We start from the raw sequence: 19765 nt of genomic DNA, 5'->3' as shown, positions 1-19765 counted from the left end.
TGCACACTGCACGTTTTCATAGGTGGCATTTCCATGTATTTTGTTGGGTTATTGTTCTAGATTGGACTGTTAAATACTATGTTTGAGGCTGGGCTGTCATTTTTTTTTTTTAATTTTTAATGCTTTTATTTATTTATTAAAAAAATTTTTTTTAATGTTTTTCAATTTATTTTTGAGACAGAGAGAGACAGAGCATGAGCAGGGGAGGGGCAGAGAGAGAGGGAGACACAGAATCTGAAGCAGGCTCCAGGCTCTGAGCTGTCAGCACAGAGCCCGATGCGGGGCTCGAACCCACGGACTGTGAGATTGTGACCTGAGCCGAAGTCGGACGCTCAACCGACTGAGCCACCCAGGCACCCCTTATTTATTTTTGAGAGAGAGAAAGAGAGTGCCATCAGGGGAGGGGCACAGAGAGAGGGAGGCACAGAACCCAAAGCCGGCTCCAGGCTCCAAGCTGTCAGCACAGAGCCCCACACGGGGCTTGAACCCATGAACCACGAGATCATGATGTGAGCCAAAGTCAGACGTCTAACCGATTGAGCCACGCAGGCACCCCTGGGCTGTCATTTGTACAACTGCCTTGGTGTTTCAGAACCATTATTTATTACTCCTGATATATAGAAGGGGCTGCAGGCATGTATAGAGCAATAAGACGGTGTGTTTAATGTGCCTTGTTTTTAACTGCATGAATCAATAAAACTGAATAAAATGGGAAAGAAAACGTGTGGTATCCACTCTAGTAGTGGGCTTATACTTGATATTCTTTAAAACCATGGAAGGGTTTTCTTTTGACTCCTTAGAAAAGTTGACATAACACAAATGTGCCCTGTCCTCTCCGCACCCCCCCACCCCCCCATCAGAACTTCACCAGGACCTGAGGAATCACTGGGATGCCAGCTAGAGAGCCTGGCAGTTTGTAAAGGAGAGTGTCTTAGCCCCAAGTGAGGAATCTGCAGTGAAGGATGGCAGGCATCAGCAATGGACACAGATTTGGGGTGAAAAGCCCCTCTCGTACCATTTGCCTCAGCAGTCACCTATTTTAACAGACCCGGCAGCTCCACGTTAGAGGAGGTGTAAGGTCACTTACTCTATTCCCTCTTCCAGTCCCAAACCCTCTTGGAGTCACCAGACTCTCTGCTTGAACACCTAGATGACTGACAACACATCACCACGGAAGCCAGCCCGCAGCTTCCCTGGACTTGCCTCTGAAGAACTCTTCTTTCCTGAATCAATGACTCTGTCCCCATAGCACCCTCCAGGGGCGTCCATTAGCTAATCATTGGGGCTCCTCAGGATGGGGCGGCTCCCTTTTCTCCCAGGGCAGTGCCCTTTATATATCGGAGGCCAGTATCCAGTCACCCTGAGGGTGAACATCCGGGCTTTTGAAACTTTGTTCTAGAACGCCTGTGCCCAGACCTGAACATGAGCCCCCAGCCTCACAGCAGCTACAGGTTTGCCTGGTTTGCTCAGAGCTCTGCTCCTAGTCCCAAGGGCAAATACGGTGCTGAGGGAGGGTGTGGGGAGGACGAGAAAGACACCAGTGCCAGCTACTGTTGAGTCAGCTCCATCTATGCTGGACTCTCTTTTTTTTTTTTTTTTTTTTAATTTTTTAAATGTTTATTTATCTTTGAGAGACAGAGGGAGACAGAGCACGAGCAGGGGAGGGGAGAACGAGAAGGAGACACAGAATCTGAAGCAGGCTCCAGGCTCTGCCGAGCTATCAGCACAGACCCGATGCGGGGCTTGAGCCCATGAACCATGATATCATGACCTGAGCCGAAGCTGCTTAACAGATTGAGCCACCCAGGCGCCCCTATGCTGGACTCTTTCTGGGAATTAACCCGTTTGACCTTAGTTCCACTTCACAGATGGGGAGACTGAGGTCAGGGGAAGTCAAGGTGTTAGAACTCCTGATGAAAGCCTGGGGTGAGCACGAGCTGCTGCAATCTCACTTCTAGAATGTTCCCCCAACCGAGGGGAGGAGGCAGGGGGGAGAGAGAGGGCAGTCCTTAGGTTCTCAGGTTTGCCCAGAGAACGGGCACTCTGAGCCAGAGTGCGGGAAGCCAGAGAGAAGCTACTGGCTGTGGGGACCTGGCTCATGTGCCCCTCGGCAGCCTTCAGCTCTGGCTTAGCTTGCCTCCAGGCTGGGTGGGGCTAGAGCCCCTCAGTCTGGCCCCTCAGGGACCCTGGAACCAGCTGACCTGTTTGATGCCTGGCGTTCAGCTCTGTGTTTGGCATGTCTGGGGCTTGTCCCTCTGACCTGGTGTGGGGCCAGGGAAGCTCAGAGGAAGTCAGAGATAAGTCCTGCACAAGCCCCGGAAGATTCCTGCCTGGGTGTGGAGGTGGGGTGGATGTTGGCGTCTTGGGATGGGCTACTGAACCCACCAAGTCAACAGGAGAAAGGCAGAAAGAGAGGATGTTGAGGTTCCTCTCTGCTCCTCTGCCCTCCGCTTCCTTCCCACCCCCCCTCACTGGTGAGTCGGGGTCCTGGCAAGGACATGTGATTCCACAGTTGAGTAAGAAGAGGGTCTGAATAAGTTGAATTGGGGTCAGACTTGCCAGGTTGGCTCCAGTGGGCAGGAGGCCTCCTCTCTCTGGCTGCCGCCCTGCCCCCCTGCCCCCCTGCCCTGCTTGTTGGCGGCTTCCACCCCGCTGGCCAGCTGAGGTGGGTGTGGGCCTACAGCCTGGGCCTGCTGGGTGCCCACCCTGGTTCCCAGGCTGAGACTCTTGTACTGCTGCTTCTGGTTCTTTCTGACTAGATGGCCTTTTTCTCACTGATGCAGCTGCTGAGGTTGAAGCCAGTTTGGGAGGAGATAGCAAAGGGGCCATTTAGCTCATGGCGGTTTTTGGCCCTGCGGCCAGTAGCTGGAGCTGCAGGGATCTCCTGAGGGGTCCCACGGGTGCTCATAGGGCACCACAGCAGGGCTTGGGCACATTGTGGAGGTGACTGGGGGCTGGGTGCACACGCCTTCTGAGCCTCAGTGTCCTCTCTGTAAGATGAGAGCAAACCTCATGGGTTTGTCATGAGGACTAAATAACAAAGCAAAACACTGAGCAAGCTCTTAGCACTTCGAAGGTGCTCAATAAATAACAATCATAATTGTTGCCTTGTTTCTCATTATCCTCTGGCACATTCTTTCCCCAGGAATGCCTTGGGGGGGCGCTGGGGTTCAGGTACCTGTGGGCTGTGGCTTTCTAGCTCTGACTTCTGATTTCTGACACCTGGAGTGCATTTTTATTTTTATTTTTTTTATTTTTTAATTTTATTAATTTAATTTATTTTATTTTATTTTATTTTATTTATTTTATTTTATCTTATTTATTTAATTTTATTTAATTTTACTTATTTTGTCTTGTTTATTTTATTTTATCTTATTTATTTAATTTATTTTATTTTATTTATTTTATTTATTTTATTTTATTTTATTTATTTTATTTTATTTTATTTATTTTATCTTATTTATTTTATTTTATCTAATTTAATTTAATTTAATTTAATTTAATTTAATTTTATTTTATTCTTCCTTTTATCCTTTGTTGCAAACCTGCTTCCCTCCTAAATGCCCCAGTTTGGTTAACGGAAGATCATCCCCCAAAATGTCACCCCCATCCTCCTTTCCTTCAGCCCGCCATGTGCAGCCAGGGTGCAACCCATGTCTCAGCCCAGCTGCCCCGCTCCAGGGAGAATTAGCCACTTGCTCACCTGCACCTGGAGTGTTTTTGCAGACGTCCCGGACAGCACTTACCTCGACATGCTGTCATTTTTTGTAGAAGTCTGTCTCTCCCGTCCTCAAGGCCGAGGGGTCATGTCCTCTGTTTCTAAGGCAGGCATCAAGGATGGGCGGATGGATGAGAAAGAGGCTGCGTCAGAGCTCTCTGAATCTTGGGCATGGCAGGAGCCATCCTCTTCTCAGACTTTAAGAGAACTCCCCATCCTCCCCACCTGGAGCACTCAGGAAAATGGAAATAGCCTTCTGACTACTAGATGGGTTGATCCTGAGCCCAGAAAGGATAGGAGACTTTGCCTAAGGACACAGAGCAAATAAAAAGGAGTCAAGCACCTGAGTGCAGGACATCGCGATATGCATGTTCTTAAACAAAGCTTCAGTGTGTTTCTCTGGAGTCAGAAAGGGTGCGTGGTTTGAGAAGAGGGATGATGCAGAGAGGCATGGGGGTTGTACTCAAAGCCACAGTTGGGAGATTTGTCTCAACATACAACGGAGAGAGGAAGAGATAAAAAAAAAGCAAAGCAAGTCCCAGACACCTTCTGGCTAAGAAACAATCTAGGAAGATTTGAATTCTAGGGACGATTTGCTACGCGAAGTTTCACTTTGCCAGCTGACAGCCTGCCATCTTATCCATTCCTCTGCCTCTAGGACACCTCCCTGTCCACCCTCCTCCTTGCCCATACAAGCACTAACATCACTCCTTTCAGATTTTTCCCTTGGAGCAGCCTCTGAATTCTCCTTGAGGATTAATTTCACCTCCTAAGAACAAAGTTTTTACCTTTGTGTGTGTGTGCTATGGGCCCCACCTCCCTTCCCTCTCCTCCCTGGGCAGCCTGAGTAACATTATCAGATGCATAAAAGAAAGTACAGAGGCCCTCAAAGGAAACCAATCATTTTGAAATACAGTTATCAAAATATTTTTGAAAGTAGTGATATAGTAATGTATGTGCTTTTCCAATTCTGGATTACATAATAAAATCTACTGACAGGACTAATAACCATTGGAGTTTTGAAGGAGTGATGTGCACAGATGATTCTGGAAGATACCTGTTATGGATGTAACAGGATTGGAAAATGCCTGTTATCACTGCTAATACTGCTGTGGTTGATGGCTTGCATTCATAACTTAAGAAAAAGCTGAATTTCAGTTGGAAGTTAGTGAAGATAAAGATGTCATTCCCCACCCCACCCCCCCTGCAAAGTCAAGTATACTTTTGAATCCTACCCGTTAATCTCTTGGCAGGGAGGGAGTCAGAGGGGGTATCTGAGGACTCCAAGTCAGAAACACTTGTTGTAGAGCAGTGTTTTTCACCTGGGAATCTATTAGGAAGGTAAATTCTCCGGGCGCCTGGGTGGCTCAGTCCGTTAAGTGGCCAACTCTTGGTTTCCGCTCGGGTCGTGATCTCATGGTTCGTGGGTTCGAGCCCGGGGTCAGGCTCTGCTTGGACACTGCAGAGCCTGCTTGGGACTCTCTCTCTCTCTCTCTCTCAAAATAAATAAAAATGAAAAAAGAAAAGAAATGTAAATTCTCACCCCCTTCCCCAGGTTTGGCGAGACAGAAACTCTAGGGTGGGACCCAGCAATGTTTGAGCAAGCTTCCAGACGGTTCGGATGTGTGCCCAAATTTGAGAACCACTGTCTGAGAGCTAGTTGGGACACAATTCCTGAAGTAGAATGTACAACCAAGATGGCCCCTTACCCCAAAGTCCTAGAGGATGATAGATTACCTCTATTTTCTCTCTCTGCTTCCTTCAGACTAACCTTTTATTGAGGTAGACTGGTAGTATGGAGTTTAAAAACCCAAGACTAGGGGCGCCTGGGTGGCGCAGTCGGTTAAGCGTCCGACTTCAGCCAGGTCACGATCTCGCGGTCCATGAGTTCGAGCCCCGCGTCAGGCTCTGGGCTGATGGCTCGGAGCCTGGAGCCTGTTTCCGATTCTGTGTCTCCCTCTCTCTCTGCCCCTCCCTCGTTCATGCTCTGTCTCTCTCTGTCCCAAAAATAAATAAAAACGTTGAAAAAAAAATAAAAAAAAAAACAAAAACAAAAAAACCCAAGACTCTTGTTAATGCATGTTGAAGTGCTACAGACCAGCTTCTGTCACGGGTGCAGAACAAAATCCAGCTGCAGAGACAGTAGCTAAGGTTTCAGTCCTTTTTGTACATAAAAAAGTAATTGCCTTCTAATTATCTCCATAAAAGTGGGAAAACTTGCCTGGCTTATTAGCACCTTTATTAGCACTAGGAAATAATTAGACACCCTTAATAGCTTTCTAATGATCCCTGGAGGAGGGAGCCATTTTCACAGCATCTCCTGGCCATTATTGGGTCATTACAGAGCCTTTTAGAGTCAGTCCACACAGAATGGGGTACGGGCAAATTCATCAGTGTTTGGATCTCTGTAGGCTCACTTGTGTGCCATCTCTTACCTGTCCGTGCCTCTTCCCTCAGAGGTACAGCAGCGCTCTTCCAGAAAGCTCTGGGAAGAGGCCTCTCACCATGGTGAGCTGGCAGGGGAAGACGGGGGTGGGGGAGTGGGGGTGGGGGGGGGGTGGGGGTGGGGTCAGGGAGGGCTGCTGATCTGCAGGCAGAGCAATCTCAGGGCCCCCCATCTCTCCTCTGGCCCTATACAGACTCTCCCAGCCTCCTTTGGGAAAGACTGCTAGGCTTATCACATTCCGATTCTCCAATCCCCAAAGCACAGGCTTTGAAAAGCTGAAGGCATATTGGTAAGCAGGATAGTGGTTTCCCATCTGGCTGGGAGGTGGTTCCCGGCAGGTCTTGGGTCTTTAGGGCGGAGCTTAAAGATTGAGCTGTAGGGCTAAAGGTTAGGGAGAAAACGACGGGAGGGAATCCCGTCTCTGTTTCTCCAGCAGGTGGCGCCATAACTTTACCTTCGGAGATTCCGGCGCGCCGGGGCGGGCAGTTTCTGAGTTTGCAGTCTAGGGATGTGCGTCACCACCTGGGACTCCCCTTCTCAGTATTTGAGAATACCTCCCAGGACCCGCGCTATTTCTGTTTCTTTAACTGAACATCATAAACACACTTGTCAGAAACACTTGGCGATTGGCCTTCTAGACCAGGGGCACTGAAGGAATTTGGGCAAATCATAATTATGCTGTCTATCGCCCTCAGATTCTGGGGCTTTTCCCAAACACCCCCGGCCTCCTTCTATAGAGATTTGCCATCCGTATCTAGGGCTTCTAAAATTTGCTTATATTTTCAACCTAATAAATAGATCTCTTGCCCGGCTGCCACTCACGTCGCAGAGGCTGGGGAAGCAGCAGGGAGAACCCGGCATTTAATTCTGAGCAGTCTTTGGAAAGATGAAATCCTGACCTATAAGTGACACTACTCCGTGAAGTAGGACTGCCTCCCTTTTCCTAGAATCTCAAGGTTAATTCACCTAATCCAATTGTTCACCCAGTGCAGGATTCCCTTCTGCAATGTGACGACCGGAGGGAAGCAGGGTCCCTTGCAGTTTGCAGGTGGTGTTTGCATCCATTTCAATGCTCGGTACAGGCCCGTGAGATGCACAGTAAAGTGATTTGCCCAAGGACTCACAGCTACTTAGGGGTAGGACCTAGTCGTGTCACCTGACTTCAGCATCTTCCATGACAGCATAGCCACCTCCCACCCACCATTGGCTAACACCTGTCCAGCTCTTATCAAATACTACCTGCCATCACTCCCTCCCAAGGCAGTCTGTCCCACTGTTCCAGAACTCTGCTTTTTGAGAAACTCTTTCCTTATTGTCTGGTTATCCTCTGCGGCATAACAACTACCCCCATGTTTAGTGATTTAAAACAACCATATTTCGGGGCACCTGGGTGGCTCAGTCTGTTGGGCGTCTGACTTCAGCTCAGGTAATGGTCTCATAGTTTGTGGGTTTGAGCCCCACATTGGGCCCTGTGCTGACAGCTCAGAGCCTGGAGCCTGCTTCGGATTCTGTGTCTCCCTCTCTCTCTGCCTCTCCCCCTTTCATGCTCTCTCTCTCTCTCTCTCTCAAAATAAATAAACATTAAAAAATAAATAAAGCAACCATATTTCCAAGTTCTTGTATCTCACAACTTTGTGTGTCAGGAATTCCCTTGCCTGGCTGATTCTTCTGTTCAGAGGTCACACAGTGGCAGTGGCAGTGAGCTGGCTGATGAGCTGATCTGGAGGGTCTGAGTTTCTCTTGGGTGTCTGGCTCCTTAGCAGGAAGGCCGGAAGGCTGGGCTGGGCCTGCCAAGCAGAGTGTCTCCGTGTACTCCAGCCCATGGCCTCAGGGCTTCTGATCTGAAGGCCCAGAGCTCCAGAAGTGCATGTTCAGTGATCAAGGTGGAAGCTTCATGGCCTTGTGTCACCTAATCTTGGAAATCACATAATGCCTTTTCTTTTTAAAAATTTATTTATTTATTTATTTATTTATTTATTTATTTAATATTTATTTACTTTGACAGAGGGAGACAGAGACAGAGCACAAGTGGGGAAGGGGTAGAGAGAGAGAGAGACACAGAATCCGAAGCAGGTTCCCGGCTCTGAGCTGTCAACACAGAGCCGGATGCGGGGCTCGAACCCATGGACTGCGAGATCATGACCCAAGTGGAAGTTGGTTGCTTAATCGACTGAGCCACTCAGATGCCCCACATAATGCCCTTTCTACCATATCTGGTTGATCAAAGTAGCCAGAGACTTGCCCGGGTTTCTAGGGGAAGGGAGATAAATTCTGTCTCTCGTTGGAAGAGGCGTAAAAAAAGTTGCCACAGTGTTTTGAAACCACCACACTTATGGAATTGACATTAGCTTCTCTAGATCTGCCTCGCACTCTGTGCTGACTAAATCTAGTCCTTCCTTCTCTACTCAAAACCCTTTTTTCAAATTTCAAGACCGCCTTCCGAAATACCTTGGATCTAGGACCCCATCCACGAAATGACCCTTTGGAGGCGAGACAAGAAAATAACTTTCATGTTTTAATTTTATTTATAAAATTTGAAATAAAGTGTTACTAACATTTCATATATAAATTGAGGCTGGTACCCATCTTCAGGTCAAGTTCCAGGTGGAAATACGTTACCTGCTGTATTCAAGAAACTGCAAGAGAACATTGGATGTGCCCCAAAAGAATTGTCATCAACACCCTCAAGCATTTGTATTCCTTGTGTAACAGAAATGTTTGAGTGCCGGGATGATCATATCTAGTTTCAAAAATTTGCCCATCCCCAAATGGTCAAGAAGCTCCAAAGGATTTGCAAACAATCTTTAGAATGCAAAACTAAACAAATAATCCAAGCAGAACAATGTACCAGAAAGCGAGGAAGGAGAATATTTCAAGACCCCTTCCTGGCGGCATCTGGACCACGTACCCCATGAAAACAGGGCGTGCATCTTGCATGTATTTGCAAACTAGCTCTGGGTATGATGCCTGACACATCCTAGACTCTTGATTGATAGTGGGCAGCTGAATCGCACTGACCTTGACTACACCAGCTCATTGGTTAATGTCGTTGAAGAGCAATTAACAATAAACCCTGTGCCTTCACCTTCAGCTCCCCAGCCCACAAATGTAGGCTATTTGCCCCCGGGCTGCCAGCTGCTTGCCTCAGTTTACCTGTCACTGCTCTGCCCACTCATGTGCCTTTGCGAGGTCTTCCTGGACTTGTTCTCATCTTCTCAAGTCCTTCACCCTCTAGGAGAGCAGCGTGTCATCTAGAGATTTCACCATGATCTTCCAGAGCATTTACACAAGGTAAAATAGTTCATACACACACACACGTATATTTATTTTTGAGAGAACACAAGTGGGGGAGGGGCAGACACAGGGGAACAGAGGATCCAAAGCGGGCTCTGAGCTGACAGGCTGATAGCAACAAGCCCAGTCTGGGGCTCGAACTCAGGAACCACAAGATCATGACCTGAGCAGAAGTTGGATGCTAAACCGCCTAAGTCGCCCAGGTGAGCCATGAGGTAAAATAGTTTGGGTACTGATCCCATAGGCTGGGAAGGGGATAAAGTCCATTCTCTCTGGCTTCCAATAGCTCATTATCCTGCACAGCTATTAAGAAACACCTACAGAGTTTTTCCTCTCTCTGTCTGCCTCTGGACTCTTCCTGAGAGTGCCAGCCTGACTAAAAGTGGAAACATCTCTGGTAGCTTCCTGAGTCCGGGCAAATTTATCTAGGGATCTGAGTGGCTGAGGACTTGCTCTGCACTGTTTCCATTTTAGCATATGCGCTGCCGAAGGGAAGCCAGCACAGGGAACTTGCTTCTCTCGGAGGAGGGGCTATGCTGTAACTTACCTCTGCACGGTACCCTCTGGTGGGGACAGCATGCCCTGGGGAACGAGGAGGTACAACTTCTCAGCTACGCTGAGTTCATTGCCTTAGGCAGTACTTTAAATGGAAGTGTGCAAGTTTACCATACCTTTGTGAACTAGGAATGGTCAGACTTAATACTACACGTCAGAGAAATATTGAAAGAACAAATGCAAATTACGTACATAAAAGGGCCACAGGGTAGGTTCCAGGCAGGAAGATTATACTCTGAATTTAGAAAGGTAGTTAACTTAGATACAACTGCATGTGCCAGAAAACCCAAGGGCTTTAAATAAAATGGGGGCTTATTTTTCTTTTACATTAGGGCAGTGAGGAAAAGAAAGTCTAGGGCTGGAATAGCTACTCCAAAGTCATAAAATTCAGACTTCTTTTGCCTGGCTTTTCCACCGACTTTAGTATGCTGCCTCACGGTCCAAGGTGGCCGTAGCAGCTCCACCATCATGTCTATATTCCTGTCAGCAGGAAGGAGGAAGGAATCCTTTTCCTTTAAGAACACTTCCAGAGGGGCGCCTGGGTGGCGCAGTCGGTTGGGCGTCCGACTTCAGCCAGGTCACGATCTCGCGGTCCCTGAGTTCGAGCCCCGCATCAGGCTCTGGGCTGATGGCTCAGAGCCTGGAGCCCATTTCGGATTCTGTGTCTCCCTCTCTCTGCCCCTCCCCCGTTCATGCTCTGTCTCTCTCTGTCCCAAAAATAAATAAACGTTGAAAAATTAAAAAAAAAAAAAAAGAGTACCACTGAAAATGCAGCAACCCCTTCCCCAGAAGAGCGATAAAGCCCTTGAGTGGTGTTTACTCTTCTTGATTTCCCATAACTTAAATACGATGATGTAAAATGAACAATCCTTAAATACTATGATATAAAGTCAATACATCTTATGTTACATAATTAGGGAATAAGAGAGGGAAAAACCCAAAGATATTTACTTAAAATATATACATATACAGCCACAAATATATTCATAACAAAATGAGGAGGAAATACTCTTGATAATTATAGTCTTAATTTCTGTAACTGATCACAGGGTTGTAGCTGGTATTTAATTACCTTCTTTCACCATCCATTCTGGATTCCCTTTGCCTTCAGCAAGCACCTCAGCTGGTTGTATTTCTTTACCTGGGGCAGTGGTTCTTGAAGGGTCTGGACCATTAGTAGTCCTGCCTTATTTGGGTTGCTGTAGCTTTCCACTGACCTTAATCACAGGTCATGATAATGCTAAGAGATGCCCTAAGGGATTTCCTGTTTTCCAGACACACTCAAGCTTACCTCCACTGTGGAGTACAGTCCCGTTTCCTCTCGGTAGTCAGGACCAATCACCCAGCCAGCACAGTAATGTCCTTCTTGCCTGTGGATTCAGAGGCATGAGAAGCCCACAGTGGGCAGGTGGCAGTCTCAACTTCCAGTTCAATGGAATCATCGCTGTGATTCCTAGTGGGAACATTTCTCCTTCTGGAACTGAGACCTCTAGGCCAGCAGAGCATATTGTCATGGGAACAGGAAGCAAAATGTTTGCTGGTGGGTCACTAGGGATAATAGGGAGTGGTGCCACTCCCATCCCTACCTCTTGCTTCCCGGGCCTTTGAATTCTGGCTACGGGAGAAACAGTGCTGTATGTTGGACGCTAATTCAGAGCATATACAGCTTTCTGGAGAACCTTGCCCCAGCCTTGCAAGGTGTTGCCACCTAACTGGTGCTTTAAATCTTCAAAGGACCATTCCATCTTTCTATCAAGTCAGGTGCTTCAGGATGGTGGGGGATCTGATAAGATCAGTGAATTCTTTGAGCATGGGCATATTGCTACACTTCTTTTGCCATGGGGTGAGTTTCTTGGTCAGAAGCAATGCTATATGGAATACTATGATAGTAGATAAGGCATTCTACAAGTCTGTGGATGGTGGTTTTGGCAAAAGGATTTCACTGAAGGAAGACAAATCCATATCCAGAGTGAGTGTCTATTCCAGTAAGAACCCTGCCCCTTCCATGATGGAAGTGGTCCAATGTAATCAACCATTCCCTGGGAATGGTGCCCTATCAGAGATTCAGTTTTGGTCTCTGCTTCTGGCATATTGGACACTCAGTGGTGGTGGTAGCCAGGCTTGCCTTGGTGAGTTGAAGTCCATGTTGCTGAACCCATGTATAACCTTCCTCCTCCGCCCCAGCCACTTTGTTCATGAGCCCATTGGTGGGAACAGAGATGGCTGTTCCATTGGGAACAGAGATGGCTGAGAAGAGAGGCTGACTGGTATCCACAGAACAGGTCATCCTATCCACTTGATTATTCAGGTCCTCCTTGGTTGAGGTCACTCCTCCAGGGGCCTTGACATGAGACACATGATGTTTTCACCCATGCAGAAAGGTCTGTCCACATACTTCTTTCCCAGACTTCCCTGTCACCAGTTTTCCAGTTGTGTTCCTTCCAAGTCATCCCGTCTAGCCAAACCATCGACCACAGCCCATGAATTGATATTTAATCACACGTCTGGCCGTTTTTCCTTCCAAGCAAAAGGAACAACCTGGTGAACCGCTCAAAGGTCTGCCCACAAGGAGGATTCCCCTTACCTCCGTCTTTCAGGGATGCTCAGAAAGGAGCTGTAGTGCCGCAGCTGTCTGCTTTCAGGTGGTGCCTGCACGTCATGCAGAACCATCTGTGAGCTAAGCTTGAGTTCTTTCTCCGTCGTCTGATTGGAGGGAACTCCCCGTGAAGCTGTAGGTGCGGGCTGGGAGAGAGCCGATAGTGTGGCAGGGGTAGCGACTGTGGGCATTTGGGCTGCCTCTTCATGGAACTTACTTGCGCCTTCAGGATGTGTTCGGGTCCCGTGTCATAATACCACCTCCATTTGATGATGGAATGCTGCAGTGTATGCCCATCTTTATGGCGTGGTGGGTCAGGTAACACCCAGGTCATGACCAGCAGCTCAGATCACATGGGAACTTGATTTCACCCATGGTTAAGTGTTAAGTCTCAGCGAGGGCCCAGTAGCAGGCCAAAAGCTGTTTCTTAAAAGGAGAGTAGTTATCTGCAGAGGATGACAGGGCTTCGCTCCAGATGCCTAAAGGCCTGTGCTGCGCTTGTCCTAAAGGAGCTCGCCAAAGTTTCCAAACGGCATCCTCGTCTGCCCTCGACACTTTGTGCACCATTAGATCTTTTGGATCACAAAGCCCGTGTCAGAGCAGCTTACACAGCAGCTTGGACCTATTGCAGAGCCCTCTTCTGTTCTGACCCCCACTCAAAACTAGCTCCTTTTCGAGACACTCAGTAAATGGGCCAGAGTCACAGACCCAAATGACGAATATGTTGCCTAAAATTCAAAGAGGCTCCATAGATGGTATGCCTCCCTCTGGTTGTAGAAGGGGCCAGATGCAATAATTTGTCCTTTACCTTAGAAGTTTTTTTTTCTTCTCTCTGACATTTTACTCATTTCCTTCCCCAGTGTAATGAGCACTTCCACCTTTTAGCCCATACTTTTCCTTCAAAGCCCTAACTCTTCCTCCTCCTAACCTCTAGCTTCAAATGTCAGTCATCACACCGGAATAGAAGATGAAGGAAGACAGTCCATTGCACAACCGTCTGAAAACTTTCTCTCAACTGTGAAAAAGGAGAGATAGATAATATGCTTTTTTCTAAATTTTTAAAAAATGTTTATTGATTTTTTAGAGAGAGAGAGAGAGAGACAGTACGAGCAGGGGAGGGACAGAAAGAGAGGGACACACAGAATCTGAAGTAGGTTCCAGGCTTTGAGCTGTCAGCACAGACCCTGATGCGGGGCTCAAACTCACAGAGTGCGAGATCATGACGTGAGCCAAAGTCAGAAGCTTAACCGACTGAGCCACCCAGGCACTGGTTTTCATAGTGAGGAGCGCGGAGTGTTAACTGGTAGCACAAGGCAATGATGAAACCGAGGCCCAGAGTCTCTTTCCACCCTGGTAGGAGGGCCATGGTTTCATAACCTGGTATTCACTGCAAAGCTGAGGGTCTTTAGGTAGTACTTAAGGATATTGTCAGAAAGCAAAACTCACTCTGTCAGGAAACGTCTTAATTTCTCCCCCTTGCTTTGACTTTCTTTTTAAGAAGATTTTATTATTTTAGAGCAGTTTTAGGTTCATAGCAAAATTGGGAAGATTGTACAGAGATTTCCTATGCATTCTCTATCCCCAGAGTTGTACTTTTGTTACAAGGATGGACCTACATTGCCACATCATAATCACAAAAGTCCACGGTTTCCTTTAGGGTACACACTTGACATTGTACATTATATGGTCTTGGACAAGTTTATAAAGATATGTATCCATTGTTATGCATCCCCCTACTTACTCATTCACCCACTGAAGAGCATCTTGGTTGCTTCCAGGTTTAGGAATAACTTATTCTGACAATTATGAACAAAGCTGTTATAAACATCTGTGTGCAGGTTTTTGTGTGGACCTAAGTTTTCAATTCCTCTGGGCACAGTTTTGAGGAAATGGTTTGCTGGATATAGAATCATGGTTGACAGTTTTTTCTTTCAGTCCTTTGAATATGTCATCATACCATCTTCTGGCTCATGGGCTCTGTTCATTTGTCTTCATTCTTCTTTCTCTTCCTTAGACTGGATAACTCCAATTAACCTACCTTCAAGTTGGCTGATGCTTTCTTCTGCCAGCTCAAAAGGAATGTTGAGTCCCGATGGTGATTTTTACACTTCAGTTTTTGTCATTTTCAACTTGAGAATTTCTATCTGGTTACTTTATATGGTTCCAATTTCTTTATTGATACTCTCTGTCTGGTGAGATGTTGTTCTCATGCTTTTCTTTAGTTCTTTTTTTTTTTTAAATAAATGTATGTATTTAATTTATTATTTTTTTAAGTCCAATGTGGTGCTTGAACTCACCACCCCAAGATCAAGAGTTGTGTGCTCTACTGACTGAGCCAGACAGGCGCCCCTCTTTAGTTCTTTACAGATGGCTTCCTTTACCACCTTGATCCTATTTAAAATAGGTGATTTAGAGTCTTCTAGTAAAATCAATGTCTAGGATTTCAGGGGCAGGTTGTATTAATTGCCTATTTTTTTCTGTGTCCAGGCTACCATTTCTTGCTTCTTTGTGTACCTTGTAGTTTTTTCTTTTTATATTTTTTTATTGTGGTGATATACATAAAATTTATAATTTTAATCATTTTGAAGTGAACAGTTCAGGGGCATTAAGTACATTGACAATGTTATGTAACCATCGCCACTGTCCATTACCAGGTTTTCTCATCCTCCCAAACAGAAACTCTGTACCCTCATTATGATTAAATGAGAACTCCTCATATCCCTTTTCTTCAGTCTAGTAGAAAGCGACCTCCCTTCTACCTCCTGTTGCTTATAAATTTGCCTATTCTAGATACTTCACATAAGTGAAATCATACAGTATTTGTCCTTTTGTTTCACTTAATATAATGTCTTCAAGATTCATCCATGCTGTGGCATGTATAAGAATTTCAGTCCCCTTTACAGTCTTTTTGAATGAATACTCCATTGTATGCATAAACCACATTTTGTTTATCTTTTCATCTGTTGATGGACACTTGGGTTGTTTCCACCTTTTGTCTATTGTGAGTAATGCTGCTGTGAATATTGGTGTGAAAGTATCTGTTTGAGCTCCTACTTTAACTTCCTTTGGGTATATATTTAGGAGTGGAATTGCTGTATCACATGGTAATTCTGTGTTTAATTTTTTGAGGAACCGTCAAACTGTTTTCCACAGCTGCTGCATCATTATACTCAAATGCACTCATTTCCTCATTTTGCACTTTATTTATTTTTTATTAAAATTTCTTTAGGGGCGCCTGGGTGGCGCAGTCGGTTAAGCGTCCGACTTCGGCCAGGTCACGATCTCGCGGTCTGTGAGTTCGAGCCCCGCGTCGGGCTCTGGGCTGATGGCTCGGAGCCTGGAGCCTGTTTCCGATTCTGTGTCTCCCTCTCTCTCTGCCCCTCGCCCGTTCATGCTCTGTCTCTCTCTGTCCCAAAAAGTAAATAAACGTTGAAAAAAAAAATAAAAAAATAAAAAAAATAAAATTTCTTTAAATGTTTATTTATTTTTGAGAGAGAGGGACAGAGTGTGAGCTGGGGAGGGGCAGAGAGACACAGAATCTGAAGCAGGCTCCAGGCTCCGAGCTGTCAGCACAGAGCCAGATGCAGGGCCCAAACTCTCCAACCTTGTGAGATCATGACCTGAGCGGAAGTCAGCCCCTTAACCGACTGAGCCACCCAGGCGCCCTGGACAGGGATTGTTCTAAAAACCCGGAACAGACCAAGAAAAATCTCCTAGTCTTGGGGCACCTGGCTGCCTTAGTCGGTAGAGCATGCAACTGTTGGTCTTGGGATCATGAGTTTGAGCCCCACGTTGGGTGTGGAGATTACTTAAAAAAATAAAATCTCCCAGTCTTTATGGAGAGATTCAGTGTGCGTGTTGGCTTTGGCCTGGGGCTTCAACACTCAGTCAGGAATTTTACAACTCTAACTTAGCCTTCACCTCCTGCTTGTGCAGTCTCAGGACAGCCAGAGGCAAAAGTGTAGGGCCTTTGGCGCACATAGCTCTCAGCATGGGTGTGTCCTTCTAGAATCCCAGGAATATGTTGGAGCTTCTCAAAGCCCTTTTCCCCAAAATACCTTACTCCCCAGCCTTTCTTATAAGCTTTTGGAGTGATCTATTCTTTGCCCGACTGTTATCCATTGCCTCGGGCAGCAGAAATGGAAACATTTGCCTATAAATGTTTTCGAAAAAGGTTCCTTGGTTGGTGGCTGTAGCAGAAGGTGAGTTCCAGTTAGGCAGTCGAGATGCAGGCAAATGTTTGAGTACATTTTCCAGGGAGCCGCCATACAGATGAACTAAGATCAGTTTGTAACTGGGGTCCCTGTATTCTGCCCCTTCTCGGCACTGGGAATGCAGACTGTTCTTTTTTTTTTATTTTTTTATTTTTTATTTTTTTTTATTTAAAAAAAATTTTTTTTTCAACGTTTATTTATTTTTGGGACAGAGAGAGACAGAGCATGAACAGGGGAGGGGCAGAGAGAGAGGGAGACACAGAATCGGAAACAGGCTCCAGGCTCCGAGCCATCAGCCCAGAGCCTGACGCGGGGCTCGAACTCCGGACCGCGAGATCGTGACCTGGCTGAAGTCAGACGCTTAACCGACTGTGCCACCCAGGCGCCCCCAGACTGTTCTTTTTAAGGCTCCTGAGGAGCTGAGGAGTGAGGAATGGAAGAGTAAGGAAAATGCCACAAAGCTTGATGTTCTTACTAAGATTCAGCCGTATTCTCAAATGAGGTCTCCCTGGGTTGCTTCAAGCTTCTAGTTAGTCTCCAGAGTTCTAAAAAAAATTGCTGCGGACAGTTTCTGCCAAATTTTAATGTTGTTGCTTTTATGGAGGGGGTGGGCTTTTGGAGCTCCTGGCTCTGCCATTTTCTCTGGAGACTTTTTTTCCCTCCTAAAGCTCCCTTTGAAAATCCCAGCACAGCAGCTCATAAGACAGTAGGTTCAATTAATTGTCCTCTAACCCCATGTTTAGTGGAATAGTGTGAATGCTGTCAAAGATCAATTGCCTCCTAAAGGAATAATGCTCTTACCCATACCTTCCTTCCAAATGTCTTGCTTCCAAAGATTTTAAGCTGTTGTTCACACTGATTAGATTTCCTCTGTCACGTCTATAGAATGAGAGGCTATAAAGAGTCTTCTCTCCCTTTATTGTCAGGGGAACTGATGTTCAGGGAGTCTTGCTGACTTGTTCAAGATTGCACAGGAATGCAAGGATAGAGGTAAAACGCCAGATCTCCTGTGTCCCCACCTAGTGTCCCCTCCATGGGATAAAACTAGCAGTATGTGTGCAGGTCGCTCTGTGTGGGTGAAGCCAGATCTCATTTTCTCCATTATGGTTAAGTGTTGGCGTCAGTTGATCTGTCCGTACTCTCCCTTTCTCTGCCCATTGCTCCATTCCCACACCTCATGAGGAAAGCGTTTCTTAGGGCTCGTGAATAGGCTGCTGCTCTCCCTGGCTTCCAGGGAGTAAACATTTTCCCCCAAAACATTGGTTCCAGAAAAGTCCACTCTTCTAGAGTTCTCTGCTGCCTGCTCTAATACGTCCCAGAGAAACACACAGGTTGGATTTGAAGAGGAGATCCTTTCACTTCACACCTGAGAACACAGATCCAGGCCTCTGTCTACATTGGAGATGCCCTCTCTAGCACGCACTTCACATTTATCTGGTTTATTAATTAGGCTGTTGTGTTCCAGGAGCACCTAGAGTACAGGAGGAATGGTGCTAATCAGAGTGGGTGATGCTCTAGAACTGAGTTAGACTAACATGCTGTAACAAATAGATACCGTGTTGGCTCAAACACACACACACACACACACACACACACACACACACACACACACTTATTTATCTCTTATTTAATCCAAGGCATTTGCTCCAAATTAGGGCACGTGTATGTGTGTGTGTGTGTGTGTGTGTGTGTGAGCGCGCGCGCAGTGCTCTACTCCACGTAGCTACTTAGGGACCAAGGCTAGTGGTAACTGCCATCTTCGGTACATGACTTCCAAGGTGACTCTAGGTATTGTCATTCTAGTGTGTGGAAGGAGGAACGGGGAAGAACATGTGGGAGATTTTACAAGCCAGCCAGCCCTACAAGTGGCCCATATCATATCTATTTACATCCCTTTGGGGAGAACCTGGTCACAAGGCCAAACCTAACAAAAAAGGCTGAGAAACGTCATGTAGTTGGTCAGTCATATGTCCGGCTGTAGTTCTGTTATTAGTGAAGATAGGTAAAAACACTATTTATATCCCTACATGTAACACTCAGCATATAGGGGTACTCAGGAAATATTTACTGAATTGGGATAGATGAATGAGTGAATGGATAAATAAATGAAGGAAGGAGTGAAGTATTTCTTTTACTACATGGTTAGAGATATGTTTTTGCAACCCCCAGTATCCTATTAGTAGTGGAAGAGGTTAGAGATGTCCCAGTGTTTTTCCACACTCCCAGAAAGCATCTCGATATGAATGCATGGGGAAATAATTTTAAATGGCCCATTATAAGAGCACCTAGATGGCTTAGTCGGTTACGTATCAGACCCTCAATTTTGGCTCAGGTCATGATCTCACAGTTTGTGAGATCAAGCCCCATGTTGAGATCTGCTCTGACAGGGTGGAGCCTACCTGGGAGTCTCTCTTTGCTTCTTTCCCACATGAGCTGTCTCTCTCTCTCTCTCTCTCTGCCAAAATAAATAAACATAAAAAATAAATGGCCCATTGTAAGAAATTCAGTCAATAAAATTCAGAAACCACATTATATATTTGTGGGGAGAGGGGATGGAGATAACGGTTATTGGTGTGAGTTTTAACTTTAAAATGAATTAGTCACAGGGCGCCTGATGGCTCAGTCGGTTGAGCATCCGATTTTGGCTCAGGTCATGATCTCACAGCTCGTAGGTTCAGGCGCCACGTCCAGCTCTGTGCTTGCAGCTCAGAGCCTGGAGCCTGCTTTGGATCCTGTATCTCCCTCTCTCTCTCTGCCCCTTCCCTGCTCACACTCTGTCTCTCTCAAAAATAAACGTTAAAAAAATCAAAATGAATTAGTTACGAGTTTTTGATAACAAATTTTTTTAGTTTTTTTTAACAACTTTTTTGCTTATACTTTGCTGTGTGTTTTGTTTTGTTTTGTTTTGTTTTGTTTTGTTTTGTTTTGCTTGTTACTGCTGT

The 19765-nt window shown here is 46.1% G+C and overlaps 1 protein-coding gene across 4 annotated transcripts in view; it reads left to right on the top strand.

Annotated features, from left to right (window-relative positions):
• Nucleotides 1-19765, top strand: part of SIX3 (SIX homeobox 3) — a 101173-nt gene that overhangs the window by 39436 nt on the left and 41972 nt on the right. Inside the window, exon 4 of one of the 4 annotated variants that reach the window (XM_040453861.1) lies at nucleotides 14624-14800. The exons of the other annotated variants lie outside the window; for them this stretch is intronic. Coding sequence (XP_040309795.1) covers nucleotides 14624-14632 — 9 coding nt within the window. The 3' untranslated portion in view covers nucleotides 14633-14800. Of the gene's footprint in view, nucleotides 1-14623; nucleotides 14801-19765 lie in introns of those variants that run through there. 4 annotated transcript variants of the gene reach the window in all.

This window comes from Herpailurus yagouaroundi, unplaced genomic scaffold, assembly GCF_014898765.1.
Source record: "Herpailurus yagouaroundi ecotype Mexico unplaced genomic scaffold, PumYag 210, whole genome shotgun sequence".
Taxonomy (NCBI): domain Eukaryota; kingdom Metazoa; phylum Chordata; class Mammalia; order Carnivora; family Felidae; genus Herpailurus; species Herpailurus yagouaroundi.
This window is presented reverse-complemented; position numbering and strand designations above follow the sequence as displayed.